Below are 17,493 nucleotides of genomic sequence, written 5' to 3'. Positions count from 1 at the left end.
GCAGTCTTGTTCAGCGTTGTGCGCTGGCACCCGCAGCGTTGCGCATGCAATCGTGTCATGTCACCCCTCGCGACTCTACGCATGGGATTTACAGGGTCCATGTACGCAGGAACTCTATATGCCGTGAGCCCGTGACAGGTTGCATGTCAGGCCCCAGGCCGGAGCCGAGTTGATGCCACGAGTGGGATGTCAAAGCCGTGGTGTCTCATGTGGCGGCCTCAGCCGCGCCAGCCAGGGGAAGCTGAGCTGCCCCAGGCGCCCGATGCCCGCCGACTGCGCCCCACTGACGCCCGCCAGGCGTGGTAGTCTGACGCCGAGGGTGCCGGCAACGAGAACGTCATCGCCCCGACTCACGACACACTTTGTGCTCTTCAACGACCTTGCGTGCCTGGACCGTCTTCTGTTTTTGTTTCTGTGACGATTTCTGCTCCATCGCCCTTTGTTCGCAGTTCGCAGCCACAGAAGCGAGACTGTTTGGTCCTGCCTTTCGTTCGCGCCTGGCCCCGTCCTCCCTTGCCTTCGTTTCCGCGCGCACTACGTGATTCCTGTCGTCGCTCCGCGCCTCGCTGCTTGGAGGTTGCACGTTCATCCCACGTGGGCTGCTCGCGGCCGGCCCCCCTGCTGCCTCGTCCAGTCCATTGCTGCCTTGCGCGCCCGTCAGCTCACTTCAACTTTCTTCCTACTTATTACCCGGGTCTTAGTGGCTCTCTCCCTCTCTCGCGAGCGCGCACGCTCGTTACGTCGAAGGGCCGGTTCGAAGCCGAAACGCGAGGGGCACTGCTGCTGCTTGCTGCTTGCTGCTGCCATGGATGTCGCCGCCAGTATTGGAGTAGGTGGTGGAGGAGGAGGAGGAGGTAGCGGCTCAACCCTGCGGTGGTGGTGGTGGTGGTCGCCATCGGCGGCGACGGCGCTCGTCACCACGACGGCCATCGCCACGGCGTCGCTTCTCGTGCTCGCCCGGGCGACGCTCTGGCCGCGCCGGCAGCGCGTGCTGCGCAGCCCGCTGCGGACCGTCATCCCGCGCGCGTCGAGCGAGGAGCTGCGGCGGCTCGTGTACCAGCCCGACGAGTTCCCGGGGGCGCGCGACGTGGACACGCCGTACGGCTCGGTGCGCGTGTACGAGTTTGGGCCCGAGGACGGCGAAAAGGTGCTCTTCGTGCACGGCATCAGCACGTCGTGCATCACCCTCACGAGGATCGCCCGCGCGCTGGCCGACCGCGGCTGCCGCGTCATGCTCTACGTGAGTTTGCACAAGCCCCCCCCCCCCCCCTCATGAGGAGCTGCCCAGACACCGGGGGGCCCTTTTGTCCCTACGTATTCCTTGGAAGAAGACCCCTCATGTTCAGGCTGACGATGGGGAACTCCGAACGATAGGACCTCTTTGGGCGCGGCTTCTCCGACGGCGTGGGCGACCTCCCCCACGACGAGCGCCTCTACTCGTCGCAGATCCTCTGCGTGCTGGCCTCGAGCCCCCTCGCGTGGACGGGCCACGGGGCGTTCCGCCTCGTGGGCTACTCCCTCGGCGGCGGCATCGCCGTGCACTTCGCCAACGCCTTCCCGCGCCTCGTCTCGTCGCTCGTCCTGCTCGCCCCCGCGGGGCTCATCCGCCCGGAGAGCTTCGGCGCCCTCACGCGCTTCGTCTTCTCCTCGGGCGCCGTCCCCGAGACCATCCTCGCCCGCATCACCAAGCAGCGCCTGCAGCGGCCCATTGCCGCCTCGCGCCTCTCCAAGAACGCCGCATCCGCGTCCGCGTCCGCCTCGGCCTCGGCCTCTGCCTCTGCCTCCGCGGACGTCGTCGCCGTCGCCGCCGCCGCCGAGGCCACGGACCTGCACCCGAGCAGCAAGCACACGCCGCTCGAGGACCGCGTGCTCGAGTACGTCCGCTGGATGGTGGTGCACCACGAGGGCTTCGTCCCGGCCTTCATGTCGTGCATCCGCTTCGCGCCCCTGACGGAGCAGCACGACGAGTGGCGCCGCCTCGCCGCCCGCGCCCCCGGCACCACGGCCGTCCTCCTCGCCGAGGCCGACGAGATCATCGACGTCGACGACTACACCCGCGACGGCCTCGTCCTCGCGGGCGGCAAGGACAACGTCGTCTGGAGGGTCCTCCCCGGCAGCCACGACTTTGTCATGACGCACGTCGACGAGATTATGAAGGAGCTCGACGCCCTGTGGGGGATGAAGGCTTGATGGGCTCAGCGGTCCTCGACATGAGGCATAGACTTCTACTCGAACATCTCGTGGGGCTACCTTCTCAAAATCAAACATCTACCCAGGACCATGATGCATTTAGGAACGAAGCGACATGTTGTTTCCAGCGTCATGTTCTCGCCCCAGCGCAGTGGAGAGGCTCAGTCCAATATTTTATATGCGAGAAGTATTACATAGATGTTCCCTGATAGCGCGCAATGCCATGTTTTCTAGAGTTGTGAGTCCCAAAACGCCCGTCAAATGTCGCGCGCACATACGAGAGTGCCTGTTCATTGATGCCCGCTTCAACGATCCAAGGCTTGGCTTTGGCACTGAGACTGATGTTAGCCAACTTCCGCCAGCGAGAGAGGATAGACAACAGGTGCGCTTACCATTTGCCAATAGACGCCACGTTTGCTCAACAGCTCGTTGTGGTTGCCCTTCTCGAGGAGCTTGCCCTCGCCGAGCACAAAGATGACGTCTGCGTTCTGCACCGTCGCCAGGCGATGAGCCACCACCACCATCGTGCGGCCCTTGCCTGCGCGTTCAAACGCCGCCTGAACCAGTTTCTCGCTCTCCGAATCGAGCGAGCTCGTGGCCTCGTCTAGGAGCAAGATGTCGGGGTCACGGATGAGCGCACGCGCAATAGCGACACGCTGCTTCTGCCCTCCCGACAAAGTCACGCCCTTGGAGCCAATGTTGGTGTTGTATCCCTCGGGGAGCGACACGATGAAGTCGTGGATTGAGGCGTCACGGCAGGCTTGATGGAGCTGCTCATCGGTGACGGCAGTGTCGTCGACGCCGAGGAGGACATTCTCTCTTATGGTTCCTGGGTTGCATTTAGCTTCAGACCTGGCGAGTTGACATCAACAATAAAATGCCCTACCTTGGAAGAGCTTCGCCTCTTGAGCCACAAGAGACAGATGCTTGCGGTACGCATAGGCATTGATTTGGCTAATGTCCTTGCCATTGCAAAGAATCCGGCCCTTGTCGAGATCGTAGAATCTGTGGCAACCGTCAGTTACAACATTGACAAACAACTCTCCTGAATGTGGCGAACCTTTCTAATAACGAGATGATACTCGTCTTACCGCAGCCAGAAGCCCCGACCAGTGCCGCAAATTGACCCTTTTCAATTGTGAGGTTGAGCCCCTGGAAAACCGGAACATCTCGTGTGGGATACGAGAAGTGCATATTTTCCAGCTCAATCTTCATGCCCCCCTGAGAGTCAGGGATGGACTCCTTTTCAGAATAAGTTTCGCGAAGGCGGGACTCCCTCATGTTAATAATACGGTTCGACGCAGCGGTGACTTGCGCGGCGTTCGGACCAAAGCTGAGGCCCTGACCCGCAGCCTCACCAGACTGGATCGTGGCCATGAAGCAGACGAAGAATTGCAAAGCCGTGTACTCGCCGTCGGCCAAGAGCTTGCCGCCGTAGTAAAAGATCAAAGTCTGGCACGCCATAGACACGCTGTCGGAGAAGGCGAATAGCAAGCTGACCCATCGAGCCTTTTTGAATGCCGTGACAACATGTCCTCGGCAGAGCTTCTCGAACCGATCGCAGATGGCATCTTCCGACGTGAGAGATGCGACGGTCCGGAATGCTCCAATTGATTCTGACGCAAACTTGGAGCTCTCGGCAAAGACCTCGTTGTTCATCTTGTCGAACTCAATCTCGTACTTGAACCGCCAGTACGTGGTAGCAATACTGACCGGCATGACCACGCAGCACGCGAGGAGCGCAAGCTTCCATCCAAAGGAAAAGGCGATCGCAAGTGATCCCACGAGGTTAAAGACCGCGATATAAACGCTGGCCATGTTGGGGCCCATGAGCTCTTCCAGTTTCTGCGGGTCTCCCGAGCTTCTGGCCGTCATGGTGCCTTGAGAATGGTCTTCCTCGTCAAAGAAAGACGTCTTTTGGTACAGAATAGCCTCAAAGTACTGCTTTTGATACTTGGCGCGGATAATGGCCGCCATCTGCGTGGAGGCAAGAAAGCATCCAAAGTAGGCCAGGCCGGTGCCAACGGCAAGGACAACCCACATGAGGGACCAGAACTCGCTTTCGCCCTTCATGTCGGTTTCTGTCGGCGAGAAGACGACAACAATCTGGGCAAAGAGCCACGCTTGGAGTGGAATTGCGGCTCCAGCGCATGCGGAGAAGAAGATGGTAAGCCCCATGAGCCACCAGTACTGGTTTGACTCATAGAAGAAGCGGCCGAAGCTGGCGAAGATGTTTCGGTTCTTCTCCTTCTCTTCGGGGCGAGCGGCGTGTTCCTCGGACTTGGCGCGACTTCTCTTGCGCTCAAGCGAAGTCTTGTCGCCATCCGTGCTGGCGTGCTCCTCGCTCGCCTCGGTTGGGCCGCCGAGGGACAGGGCCTGGGCATTGACGAGAGCAGCATAGACGCCGCCGTCCTTAACCATGAGGCTCTGGTGTGTCCCGGTTTCAACAACCTGTCCCTTCTTCAAGACAACGATGCGATCGGCCTTTTTGATCGTTGATAGACGGTGGGCGATTGTAATCGTAGTTCGGTTCTGGGCAACTCGATCGAGAGCAGCCTGTACTATGCGCTCGCCGCGGACATCTATCGCGCTCGTGGCCTCATCGAGGATCAGGATCTTCGGCTTGCGAACAATCGATCGAGCAATGGCAATCCTCTGGCGTTGGCCACCAGATAACTTGGCGCCTCCGTCGCCCACAATTGTGTTGTAGCCCTGTAACACCCATTAGCTGATTCTCGCGACATCGCCGGGACATGACTCACATCCGGCAGCTTGTCAATGAACTCGTCCGCAAAAGCCTCTTTGCAGGCCTCTTTGACCAATTCCCTTTTCTTCTCCTCCGACTCCTTTTCCCACTGAGAGCCTATCAGACCATTGGCCACATTGGTGAAGATGGTATCGTTGAAGAGAAACGGTTCCTGTTGGACAAGCCCGATTTGCGACCGCCACCACTTCAACTCGATCTCGTCGACGGAGTGGCCAGAGGTAAGAACTCTGCCACTCAGCTGGATCGGAGGACCGGTCTCCTCAGGCTCGGCTACGCCAGGCTCCTCGTCGTCCTCATCCTCCTCCTCTTGTTCGCCCTTCTTCGACTTCTTCTTCTTCTTTTTCTTCTTCTGTTCAACAGCCTTCTCAATGGCATATTGCTCCTTCAGGGTGTACCACCGCTCGATCAATCCAACTATTGTGCTTTTCCCAGAGCCGGAGGGGCCAACGATCGCCGTTAGCTTTCCCGACTCGATCGTGAGGTTCAAGTTGTCCAGAATTTTGACGTGGGGGCGGCTGGGATAGGCGAACGTGACGTTTTCGAACTTGATGTCATCCGTGGCAGACACGTCGGGGTCTCGCAAATGGCCCTTGTCAGGCAAGGGAGCATCAATTACGGTAAAGAATTGGCAGGCAGCCACCGTGGCCTTTCCGACAGCCAGCATCGGGTTCGAGGTGCGCTCCAGAGAGAAAACGACCATCATCACGGAGAGTAGAACGCTGACAAGTTTAGAGTCCGTACCGCAAAAGTCGGAGAAGAAGGGCTGACCTACATGACGATAGTGCCAACATTGTCTAATCTGCCTTCTAGCAGGGACTTGGTGCCATACCAGAAGGCGAGAGCAAATGCGGAAAAGACAGCAAAGAACTAGGCATTTGTTAGCGCAACGCCATGCGGCAAGCAAGGTGTCCCTCACAATGAGTCCAAATTGAAGAGCCACAAACGGACTCATGAAGCGGGCGTGCTTCTTGGTCTCCTCGACGAAAGTGGCGTACTTCCGGGCGATGCGCGACTCCGCACCACAAGCCACAATCATTCGAATGCTATCCATGGTCTCGCTTGCGACGGCGGAAGCTTTGCCCTCTGACTATTTCCGGGCCATACTTGTCAGTGACAAAGCTCAAGAGCGCAGGTTTGAAACGTACCTTTGTCATTCGCCCATGAGTCTTCACGATCAGGGGCAACAATGTGCTGACTGTGATGAGGATGAAGAGGATTGACGAGGAGGTAACAAGGGTCAAGGACCAGCTGTAAGTAAAGGCAATAACGATGGCAGCAATGATGGTTGACATGAACTCGATGAAGACGCCAAGTTTCTCGGAAATGCCCAATTGGAGAGTGTTGCTTGTTGTCGTGATCGTACTGGTCGCGTAACCAGGAGGCATGGAGTCCAGAACATGGATGCTCTGAGCGAAAAGACGTTGAAGGTAATGCAAGCGAATGGCGGATGACAGCCGGATGCCAATCATGCGAAAGCAAAGCTGTGCAACACAAGTCAATCATTACGGAGGAGCTAGGACGTGTGAAGCAATCGTACCTTGTTGATGTAGTTGAGCACCAGCCGGCCCAAGAAAAGGCCAAACATGTACAAGCTATTCGACGTAAGTACAAGCAAAGGCGATGGCCCTTGACCGTTAGACAAGTGGCAGGGTCTGGACTGACGATAGACGGCTGAGGTTGCTTCGAAACTGGTCTTGTAGGGACGAGTTGGAGCCAGTTGAATCGAATCCCGTAAAGTCACTGACAAACCTGCCTGCACGCGATTGTCAGGAATCTCGGCCGTTGTGCGGGTCGTTGATATGCATCCTTACCAAAGACCACGTTCATCAGGGGTAGCGTGATGCCGGCCCCTATAGACGCCAAAGAGCCGGCGGCATAAGCGACAAAGTCCCATTTATTGGCATAGCGAAAGACACGCTGATGTTCGTCAGCAACCTATCGGAGGCCAAAAGCAGGCTCGACAAACAAGGTAGTCGTTGAACGAGGCCGTCCGCTCGGGGCGGGCCTTTGCCTCCGCCGGAGGAGCATCGTGGTCGCCCCGTGGCGCCGGTGGCGACGGGTTGTCGCTCTCGGTTGCCGTCGACGGCACCGTCTTCTCGGCCGTTTCGCCGGTCGCGCTGGCCATCTTGAGACTACCAGCGGTCTATCTCTGGCCCATTGTGCGAGCGGCAATGAAGAAGAATCAACGGGTTGAAGGTGGCCCGACGTTGTGCACAAGGTCGAAGGCGCAGGTGACCGTGAACTCAGGAGGGTTATAAGCCACCTATCAGGGCACGAAGGTTGACAATACCCGGACGAGGCACTAACAGGGAGGTCGCGTCGACGCTAGACGTTTTGGTGCGGCTGGGCCAAGAGAAGGGGCCCCGTCTGCCGCTCGCAAACGCGAGATACGACATTTGGAAACGGCCGTCAGCTGGCACGCGCGGTCGGATTAAAGTTGCAACAACGTCGGACGCCAACGTCGCGGACATGCAGATGGGTGACGCGGCGGCAGCCCGTACGGGAAGGGCGCCCGAGGTCCTTGTCGACAGATCCATGGATATCGGGCTCATGGAGGCCTCCATGAAGCCCCCGTCTCCGCGAAACCAAGTGTCATGACTGCACAACGACCCGCAGCAATGGAAGGAGATCTGGCGTCTGGCTTCTGGAAGCTCCTTCCGTCGCCATATCCCAGCGGTGCGCGCGCGCAGTCTGAGTCACACACCGCGTCTGGGTCCAGGGAAGGACCCATCGCCTGTTCTTGCCGAGCCAGCAATGTACAGCGCTGCGGTGCACACAGCGCGTGGTATCACCAGATTTGGCAGTCGCCTGTCACAAAGTTTCAGGCCGTCCACTCGCAGAGTCCTGGAGCCCTAGGCAACTAGGTTGCCTCAACCATCGATCAGCAATTCCACCGCAAGGCATCAGAGCTAGTAGGTGAGCTGCCAGGGAAAAGATGGGGCCTGGCGCGCAAATTACATTGCAGCCACCATGCCGCGCCGCAGCAGCACATGCAATACGTGGTGGCGCCTGGTGGTGGTGGAGGAGGACTGGTTGTATTAGTGCGGAGGCCTGCCCGGGCCCCGCCAACACCCCGAGAATCCGAGCCGCTGTCGACGCCCGTCCCTTTCGTCATGGAGCTGTGTCTTTTAGCTAGAAAGGTGGCATGTCGCTGACCCCAAGGCCAGGCAGCCACAGCCCTACCTTGTCCTCATGACGAATTAACGGAGCCGTCAGCCCAGTGCAGTGCAACCCAGGGCTTCAGCCGACGCTGCGGACCAGCGGCATGATGGGCCCGAACGGACAAGCCACACAACCGCGGCATGGGTGAACCGTTATTAACGGCCACGCGACGCCGCATCTGCGCCGCCGGCCGCCCCGCGATCCCCACCCGTGTATTGTACCGTTCTTCGGCAGCGCCGGCCGTGGTGGGGAGGCGCCGCCCGGCCCGAGCCCGATATTGCGGGCGGGTCCGTGCTCCGGCCCGGTCGGGCTGTCCTTTGGCTCGGAATGGCACCCTTTTCGCAGTGATGAGGAAGATCGCATAGAGAAGGCTGCTCAGGGCGAGTGGAATAGTGACATGCAATGCCGCCATGTCCACGCAGTGCCTTTGCGTGTCTTGATGGTCTTGTTTGCAACCCATATCCCCTTCGCCTCCGGCCTCTGTCCGTAACCGCACGCAAGAGCTGCGTATGTCGAGGCACTGGCGCCCCCTACGCGTACTGTATGACCTCGCTGCCCAGCTTCGTTACTGCTGAATAAATCACCAGACGTGAATTGTGACGAAGCTTATACGGAGATATGATAATATCCATGGTACGATTGAGGGTTACGTACGCAGCCCGAAAGGGGCTCTTCAACATGACGATCTGTTGACGGTTAGTCCGCTTAGCGATGACTTCTGAAAATGACACCACGGGTTCGCTTCGAAGCGACGCCTACAAGGATTCGGATGACGTACGAACGAGTCTCGACGCGGTCAATCGCCGTGAGCACGGAGGATTATACAATAACACCAGTGACAAATATTGGCCAACCTACCCCGTAGTGACGTTCAGCGTTGACCTCGAGCAACGCCTGCTGAGCTTGTTTCAGCACAAGACCTGGACGATCGGTCCACCACCCACCCTGCGGAGGCGTGGGCCACGGCAGATTGCGGTGGGATGTCTTCGCGGAGATATAAGCTTCCTCGCCTGTGCAGCGTACCCGCACTATAATTATCTTATTATCACAATACGCTTGTAAATTAGGAGGTCTGAACCGTAATATTCCCAGGCAGAGAGCGAGGACCACCCTGTGCACTGCGTCCAGCGGCCCGCGACACAAGGATGGCCAGGCCGAAATAGGCAAAGGGCTCTACGTCCTTGGAGCCATTATGCTGGTCGTTTGGAAGGTCTTGTCCTTTGGCGATCCTGCAGACGGCTACACGATTTGCCGTCTTGGGCGTTTGACATCTCCTCATGCTCTGCTCCAGCGACAATACCGCAATGCAAATACTAGCCGAGGAAGCTTGGCATGCTGCCCCTTTGCAAGAGATGACTTGCTATTACCGCGTACGGCGCAGTAAGGCGACCACGAGCACTATACGTTTAATACGAGTCTAGTTGCCCCCCCTGGCCACGGGGAGGTGCTGCCGTGCTCGGCTCCCTCCGCCTTGGCAGAGTCGGATACCCTGGCGCCGTGCCAGCCGCGCCCCCAATGGAGGGACACACCAGGTAGGGTCGCTGACATGTCCCAGATGCGGGCGCCGATCGGTACGCTGCGCCACGAGGATATCAGATTCATTCCCCCCTGTCCGGTACGAATTTCGCGAGCCGGCACATGGCCGGCATCGTGCCCGAGCTTGACAGTACATAGGAGTAGCTTCTCGGCCCGGGCGCAATTTCCAGGCCCGAACGAGTCCCGCCTTGTACGAATTAACTTAGCAGCCAGCTTGAGCGTGCGTTTTTGTGTGCCTCGTTCCTGGCGAGGAGGGCCCCTCCTTCGCCCGAGCGCGCCCGCGGTGAGGCGCGCGATGCAGTCGACGCAGAACAGAGTTTGTGGTCGTGCACGGGGACGCGGACCGCCACAAGTCGAAACCGCGCGAGTGGGCAAGAAGGGGAAAAACAAACACGTGCATGAGTGCGCTCGAGCACTTGCGGCGCCATGCTGAACGGGTCACAACTGCCCACTGTCCGGCGTTTCGTGTGGCTCCAGCGCCGCCCAGAGACGAGGTTCGTGCGCTGCATCGCCGTGCAGGACGGGCGCGCGCGAGCCAACTGGGGCGCCGCCATCGCGAGCAGCAGGCGACCGCGGAAGTGATTGATTGGCCGATTTCCCTTGAAAAGGTTTTTTGCCAATGCCCATGGTTGTGCAGCTCGCGAGGGGGCGAGCGGGCGGGTTCGACGCCCGCAGTGCAAGGGCAGGCCTGGCGCTGGACGAAGAAACGTCGAGGGAGGCTTGCGAAGCCCGCCCTTGAGCCGTTCGTTTGTGGCGGGGAAGTGATTCTAGTTGACGATTTTCCAGGGTGAAGCAACTACGCAGTGCGGCTGGGGGTCGATTGGCGCACGCGGAGCCCGGCCCCCTCAGGAGCGACGTCATCCCAGTACAGCGCACGCGGCAGAGGCCGGGCCAGCCAGCCATCGGACGACGCACTTTGCCAAAAGGTCGTGATGCGCTCCCTCGACCAAATCACTTTGTGTCGATGACAGATCCAACTTCCACGCCGGGCCGGGGTTTGGACGCTCGCCTCTCGCTACTATAGCACAGAGTGGATTTGCAACAAAGTATGAGCACGAGAACCAGCGAGCATTCCGACGGCCGGGGGGGTGTCGTGGGTGGCATCAGCAAGGTTTGTAGGGACCATGGACAAACGACTAACACGCCCCCCGGCCTCGAGCTGTGCGACTCCCGACTCCCGAACTCCTCATCCCAGCGCCCCGCGCCGCCGTGCCGGGCGAGCGCCGCACCAAACCCCAGCTGCCCCCCCAGTCTGTCCACCAGATGTGGCAAACCCACCAGGGCACCACACCGCAGCGGAGCCAGGTATCCAGGCACCGCGGTTACTATATTGTCTTCGAGGAAAACTAGGTTATACCTTATTACTGGCAATATCCTGGATCCCATCGACGCTAGGGGGTCCCAGGGGGAGGGAGCTCCGGTCAAGTCGAGCGCAGGGGGGGTGCAAAGGGCAAAGTTGACAGCTCTGCCGAGGGGATCCCTGTGAGCTTGGACGGTGCCCGTCTCCGATGTGACGGTGTGTACTTCGTACCACTCCTGTTGTCCCTGTCTTGCCTGTATCGCTCCAAACATGCCTCGCGGGGAGGCGCACTTGCACTTCCGCTCACCACCGCCTCCTTCTCCTTCTCCCACGCTCTGCGTTGCTTTTTTGTTTGCTGCGGTTGGCGATGCGTCGATGCCAAGCACAGCAAAAAAAGCAAGGAAAAGGGGGGGAGAGCCCAGTGAGAAGCCTTTCCGTGGGCCGCTTGAACAGCCTTGTACTTTTGTACGGTACCGTTTTACTGTATCGGAGCGAACGAAGCGAAGGTACGAAGTAGAGAGGGACCTGCGCCGCGTCCCTCTGGAGCACGCGATAATTCGTATTTTGACATCAATAAACCAATCTGCCCGGTACGGCGTAACCACTGTATGTACAAGCATCCGCCAGGAACACGCGGGAGGACATCTCGGTTGCTCTCGCTCGGACCGGGGGGTGGGCGTGTCTGTCTGTCTGTCTGCCCCTGTCCCCGGCGTTGCTCGACTGAGACAAAAACCATCCGTGAACGCCGGCCTCTCTTAAAAAGGGATCTGACTGACTCGATGTCCCTGCCACGCCCAGCCCTGCTCTTCTTGCCCTGCCTGTTGATCTGCCCGACCTCCTGCGGCTGCGGGGAGAAAACAAGACCAAGTCGGCATTGGGGGCGTTTTTCTTCGTGCGCCCGCCACGTTGTGCTGCTGCTGCCCTTGTCTCACGTACCGGCCGCCGCCATTCCCTCGTTTCGAGTGTCGGGGTCTGTTCTCACCTCGGGTGCGAGCCGTCGTCGCCGTCTGTGAGTGAGCGCAACGCAAGCACTCCACCAAGTATTGGTTATAGGGGCCCGCCCCTTGCCTCATCTTATACTGTCCTTACCGAGGCTGTGTTTTTTCGTTTTCTTCCTTGTCCGTTGCCTCAAAGTCTCTCTGTCGCGCCACCAAGCTCGCTCGGCTCTCGGTCACTCCTTCTCTCCCGAACCAACACCCGCACAGCACAAAAAAGCGAAAACTCGTTTACTACACATACGAGTGCAGAATCTCGACCAAGGCCCAAAATAGCCTTTTTCGACCCTTCTCTCTTCGCCAACAGGCATCGTCCGCCGCCCGGCTGGTAGGCGTCAATCTTGCGGTCAAGACGGCAGTGGCTGCTACTCGCCCCGATTCTGTGTCCAACCACGTCGAGTACATATTTGCGGCTCCCACCAGCCCTATCCACCTCGGTGTCCACCGCCGGCCATTGTCGCTCGCTTTTTCGCGCGTACACGACGCGGTCGGCCCGTCAGCTGTGGCTTTCCGCATGCGAATGTGCAGTTCTGCGCCGTGACGAGTTTATCGGAGAAACATAGTCAAACCCGCGACCGTCGCACACGCCGGACGCAGCTCCCTGTTTGACCGCCAGTTGCACAAGCGACTTACACACGCTCCTTGCTCGGGAACCTTGCAAGCTCCCGCTTGGCCGATACTACACAATCATTCCGATAGACGGGGTGAGGTACTTCGACGTCTCACCGAGAATCCTTGGGGCGATTTGCCTTTTAATACGTCCTGCTGCTCCGCCGCTGTCAATCCCTTACTCTCCCCGGCGAGCGAGTCAACGATGACGGGTCTTATACCTCTTGCTCTCGGCACTGAGAGCGCCTCATCGAGGAAGTTCATCATGCACCACTCAGAAAATGAGCACAATCTCCGACGCTTCGGTTTCGTGCATTCCAAAAACGCGCCGAACCCGATGCGCCGTTCCGCCTGGAAGCAGGCCACCAACGATACCCTGGCCGAGGAGCCGCAGTGGCCCGTATCCCTGGATGACATCAAGAGATCCTTTCTCCGCAACCATTTCCGGTCTTGTTTCGATCGCTGCCACGAGGCCTTGAAAGACTCGGAGTCTCTGGTTCGTCGCCAAATATGTCTACATATAGCGGTTCTTTGACTTACACTTGTTACAGGACCGGATACAGCCAGCTTATCTCGTCTACTTGCGCTTCTTTGCGGCCATGGCCCTGGAGATGCAAGCTCGCCAGGCACCTCGCGCATCTCCCTCGCGGTACGGCCTGCTGGGCCAAGCGCAAGAGCACTACCGCGTCGCGGCAGAGATCGCAAGGCGCGAAGACATCTTGATCGCGTCGTCCGTGCGCGTCGCGTCTCCAAGCCCCAGTGATAAATCTGCCAGCACGGACGACTCTCCACCAAGCACCCCGACGAGAGTGGATACGCCTCTATCGTCGGCCGGCTCGATAGAAGATTCACCCAGCGGTTCTAGGAAGTCCAAGAAGAGGGTTACGTTTCGGGATGTCCCTATCATGGAGCCAATCATTAGGCCCGACTCCCCGACCCTTGGTTTCGACGACTGGCTGGGCCGCTCGTCGCCCGAGCCCATCTGCCCAGAGCCTATCCTGAAGCACGTGCACAAGATGTCGGAACAAGTCCAGTCCTTGCCACTGGATGAGGCCCCCGAGCTCGTCCAGGAAGTCCAGTCATGCCATGAGACATTCGGCCCCCAGTACTACACTGTACTTGCAAGTATCCGATGTCAAATCGAAAAGCACATGGCGATGCTGGACGGAGAGCTCGCGGAACAAGGCGAAGCCTCTACGTTGCGAAATGCCGACATCGGCACTCGCATCGAGCGGCTACGAGCCTGCGGCTGGCGACGGCGTCGGTTCGACGCAACAAGATACCGGAACCTCTGCGAAAACGTCCTCGCAGAGCTCAGTTCCTAAACCGACCTCTGTCGGCGGAAAGCGTTGCCCTCGCGACTCCAGTCCTCGACCCTCCAGCCCCCGTCACCATCAATGTCGTCCACGCAAGGCAGACGTGTTTATACTTCTCTTCTTTCCTTTCTTTCTGGTCGTACTATTTACAGATACCATGACCACATTTCTCGTTTGTTCGCTTTGAAATTGTACATCGAAGCCCGCGTCTGAAAGCCGCGGCTGTTCACTTGACCTGACCTTTCTGTATTGCCGCCGGCGCTCTCCGGGCGCGGTTGCACACCGGAATTTGTACTACCACCTTAGATCACGACCCATTCATGCCTGAACGATGGATGAACAGATAGCTTAACATGGAAAAGAGCCACAAACGCTCTTGCTGGTATTCGGCGTAGTGTCGCTACACGTGACTACAATTCTCGGGGTTTCACAAGGTCATGCTTTCAACGGTTTGAGTGATGTGAGCAGGTTTTACTTTCCAAAAGCATCTCCCAGACTACCAAACAAGATCCTTTTAGTGTGTCTCTTGAGGATTGCCGGGCACGAAGACCCACGCGAGGCCAAACAAGTAGAAAAAGTCCAGGAAATAAAAACAGGAAAAATGGAGATGAGCGTGGTCTCGACAGGATCCTCACCACGACAAGCCGACCTTCGGTTCGGCGGAACGGGCTAATAAACCAACCAATGCAAGCAACCGCCTAGAAAGCAACATCGCGGATCAACAGCCTTCAAGCAGCTCCCGATGAGCCATTGAAGCTGCGCCGCCTGACCTCATTCTCGAGCTCCTGGTCAACCTCCAGCGCCTCCTTCTTCTGCTTCTCATCCTTGAGCTTCGCGAGCACAACTTCGCGGAACATGGCACCGCTAATCTTGTCCTTGAGCGAGGCCGTTTTGGCGTCAGGCTTCGGCAGAGATGCAGAGGAGGCGCTGGGAATGGCTTGCTCGGCATCCCTCATCTCGTTGTCCGAGTCTGAGTCGGCATCCTTGAGGTCCGCGATCCTCTTCTTCAGACTTGCAGCCAGAACGGCATGCTTGAACTTGCTCCTGAGCTCGCGAGCTTTGAGCAGCTCGGGCACCAAGTCGTGCTCGGTAGCATTCTTGCCGGTCAACCAGATGTGGCCCAATGCTTGCTACGAGTGACCAAGTCAGTATGATATGACTCACGTACCAGGCAAGACGCATAGACATACCTTGCTCGTCCATCTCTGCTCGGGCTCCGGCACAATCAGTTTGAGGATGAAGTCCTTGCCGTCGTCGCTCACCTCCTTCCAGTAGCGCTCGTGGAAGACAACTTGCGACGAGGTGCATTCGTGAAGCAAGTCGCGCAAGTTTTCGCTGCGGAACGGCGAATAGCCACAAAGAAGAGTGTAGGTGATGACGCCAAGCGACCACATGTCGACAGGTTTGCCGTGGCCTTTTTGCTCCATGACCTCCGGGGCGGCATAGCCAAAGGAGCCCGCCATGGTCTTGAGGGTGTCCTCCTTGCTGTCCAGGGTCTTTGCAATGCCGAAGTCTGCCAAGACCAGATCAGATTCGAGCTCCCTGGTTAAGTAAAGGAGGTTCTCGGGTTTCAAATCTACGACGAAGGATGTCAGCAATGAATCTGTCAGGGTACCGAGCGACAACGGCGCACCTCGATGAACAACGTCGTTATCGTGAAGATAGTCGACAGCGCTGAGCACCTGCTTGATTGTTTGCGAAGCATCCTTCTCGGTGAACTTTCCCTGGTCGCAAATTCGGTCAAAGAGTTCGCCTCCGGTGGCCAGCTGCGTGACGATGTAGAACTTGTCCTAGTAACGAAAGGTCAGCCCTGGGTCGTGAATCGAGCTGCAGCGAGTTGGCGTACCCTCGATTCGAACCAATCGACGAACTTGACGATGTGAGGATGCTTCAGCCTTTGAAGCATGTCAAGCTCGTCGTAGACCATGCGCTCGTTGCCCTTGACATTCTTCTTCAGAATGATCTTGACAGCCACCTTGCCCGTGGGGCCATCGGCCTCCCGCACGACGCCGTATGTGCCTGCACCCAGAGTCCGGCCGAACCTGTACTTGGATCTTTACGTAGAATTGTCAGGATCTTCATTCGGGTTCGCGGCCTTGCATGAGAGAGTTTCGGTGGACGTACTTTTTGTCATAGCTCTCGGGTTGCCCGTGAAGGCGGTTGAGCATTCCGGCGACTATCCAGCGCAGAAGCAACCAGGTTAGTCGTGTCACGTCGAACATGATAGCAGGCTTGGGGCATGGAGGGGTTGAATAGACTCACAACTCATCGTGGCCGACAGTGGATTGTCCCGCAGCGTCAGGACAAGCAGAGCTCGGGTCGAGTGGAGAGGACGGGAGGGGGTTCACGAGACAACCACAGAGGACGAGGTGGTGATGCGACGAGGGCGAGTCGCGGGTGCTGTGCCACAGATTGGCTTCTGTCGCGGCAGTCGAGCGCCTCGCAAACGTGAAGAGTACGGCGACGGGAGGAGCAGAGCTCTGGGTTGGTCTGGCGGGGAGTTGACGGTTCTCGAAGGATGCGGCTGGTGAGCCTAATAAATGCTGTCGCCTTTGGGCGGACACGACTTGAAAAGCATGGAGCGTGCGAGGAAGGATGGATGGACCCCTCCTTGCCCTCCTAGCTGCCCTCCCGGCTGCCCTCCCCCCATCTCATCATCTCAGCCCCTCTCCGCCGACGTGATGGTGCAGGGAAGGCGCAGCGACCCTCCCGTCTCCTCCAGCTACAAGCCACGGGGCGCCCACTACCGGCGGCTGGGCGCAGTGGAGCTGGGGTGCTCCGTGGGTGCGCTCCAGGTGCCCTCTAGGGCTGCCAGGCGGCTCGTCTGCTGTGGCTGAGCCGCGCGAAGTGGACGAAACGCGCCAGACGCTCGGCAGCCCGAGGCGAGGCTGGGGCTCGCCAACGCCGAAAGGGTCGATTGTGGTGCAACAGACCTGGGGCGCGGCGGCTGAGCTGACCCGGCGCCGTCCACCAAGTGCCCACCACCACAGGGAGTACCCGCGACCCGTTCCACTGCACCTCTCACATAACGGCGGTTGCTGCGACCGTCTGGTGGCCTCCACAGAAACGGCGACACCGATCCGCCTGCATCACCACACGTCTGCCGCTCGTCAGCACCACTCGCGATTACCTTGAAAGTGCTGCCAATCATTGGCCGTGGTCGATGGAGGCGCCAATTGCCCGATGCGGCGCCATCCACCGCCCGGAGAGATGCGCTGCAGGCAACGCACTCGACACCAAACCGGGTTCCTACGTTGGAGGGCAGCTAGCCTGGTACCTGGGCGGGAAGCCAAGTTCCAACACCTCGGAGGGCAGCCAGGGCGTTTCGTCGTATTGGCTTTGAGAATGCCCATCATGGATGATACATACGTTACTTCGTGCTCGGCGAAAAGACATTGGCTGTCAGGCAACCAACGAGAGCGACCGTCCTTTCAGCGCGCGCAACGACGAAGGCAGACAATGAAAGCCAGGCAAATATTGCCGTTTCCATTGGCCGCCACGCAGAACCCGGCCGACTGCAGCTGTCCGCGGCATCGTCATGGCGTTACGGGCGAAGGCAGCCGCGCAAGGCGGCAGGACTTCCAAGTTGCCTGCGTCGCCCTCCAGCTGGCACCTCAC

At 58.8% G+C, this 17,493-nt stretch overlaps 4 protein-coding genes across 4 annotated transcripts; 2 read left to right on the top strand and 2 right to left on the bottom strand.

Annotated features, from left to right (window-relative positions):
* Positions 1–805: 805 nt before the first annotated feature.
* PLICBS_002767 (uncharacterized protein) lies at positions 806–2,190 on the top strand (the record flags this gene model as incomplete). The annotated part of the gene is made up of 2 exons (XM_018322470.2): positions 806–1,240; positions 1,375–2,190. The coding sequence occupies 2 exons, from the start codon at positions 806–808 to the stop codon at positions 2,188–2,190; spliced, it is 1,251 nt and encodes a 416-aa protein (XP_018179950.2).
* Positions 2,191–2,495: 305 nt separating this feature from the next.
* On the bottom strand, positions 2,496–7,082 carry PLICBS_002766 (ABC transporter bea3; the record flags this gene model as incomplete). Its single annotated transcript, XM_065600083.1, has 11 exons — positions 2,496–2,522; positions 2,583–3,019; positions 3,077–3,195; positions 3,251–4,902; positions 4,953–5,725; positions 5,906–6,044; positions 6,103–6,438; positions 6,495–6,549; positions 6,620–6,710; positions 6,769–6,874; positions 6,924–7,082. The coding sequence occupies 11 exons, from the start codon at positions 7,080–7,082 to the stop codon at positions 2,496–2,498; spliced, it is 3,894 nt and encodes a 1,297-aa protein (XP_065456155.1).
* A 5,682-nt stretch (positions 7,083–12,764) lies between these two features.
* Positions 12,765–13,884, top strand: PLICBS_002765 (uncharacterized protein; the record flags this gene model as incomplete). Its single annotated transcript, XM_018322468.1, has 2 exons — positions 12,765–13,055; positions 13,111–13,884. The coding sequence occupies 2 exons, from the start codon at positions 12,765–12,767 to the stop codon at positions 13,882–13,884; spliced, it is 1,065 nt and encodes a 354-aa protein (XP_018179948.1).
* Positions 13,885–14,603: 719 nt separating this feature from the next.
* Positions 14,604–16,043, bottom strand: PLICBS_002764 (uncharacterized protein; the record flags this gene model as incomplete). Its single annotated transcript, XM_018322467.2, has 5 exons — positions 14,604–15,005; positions 15,066–15,451; positions 15,509–15,665; positions 15,722–15,929; positions 16,000–16,043. The coding sequence occupies 5 exons, from the start codon at positions 16,041–16,043 to the stop codon at positions 14,604–14,606; spliced, it is 1,197 nt and encodes a 398-aa protein (XP_018179947.2).
* Between the last annotated feature and the right edge of the window lie 1,450 nt (positions 16,044–17,493).

The sequence above is a fragment of the Purpureocillium lilacinum genome (assembly GCF_023168085.1).
Source record: "Purpureocillium lilacinum CBS 284.36 DNA, scaffold_2, whole genome shotgun sequence".
Classification (NCBI taxonomy): Eukaryota; Fungi; Ascomycota; class Sordariomycetes; order Hypocreales; family Ophiocordycipitaceae; genus Purpureocillium; species Purpureocillium lilacinum.
The sequence above is the reverse complement of the archived record's forward strand: the minus strand, read 5'-3'. Positions and strand labels throughout refer to the sequence as shown.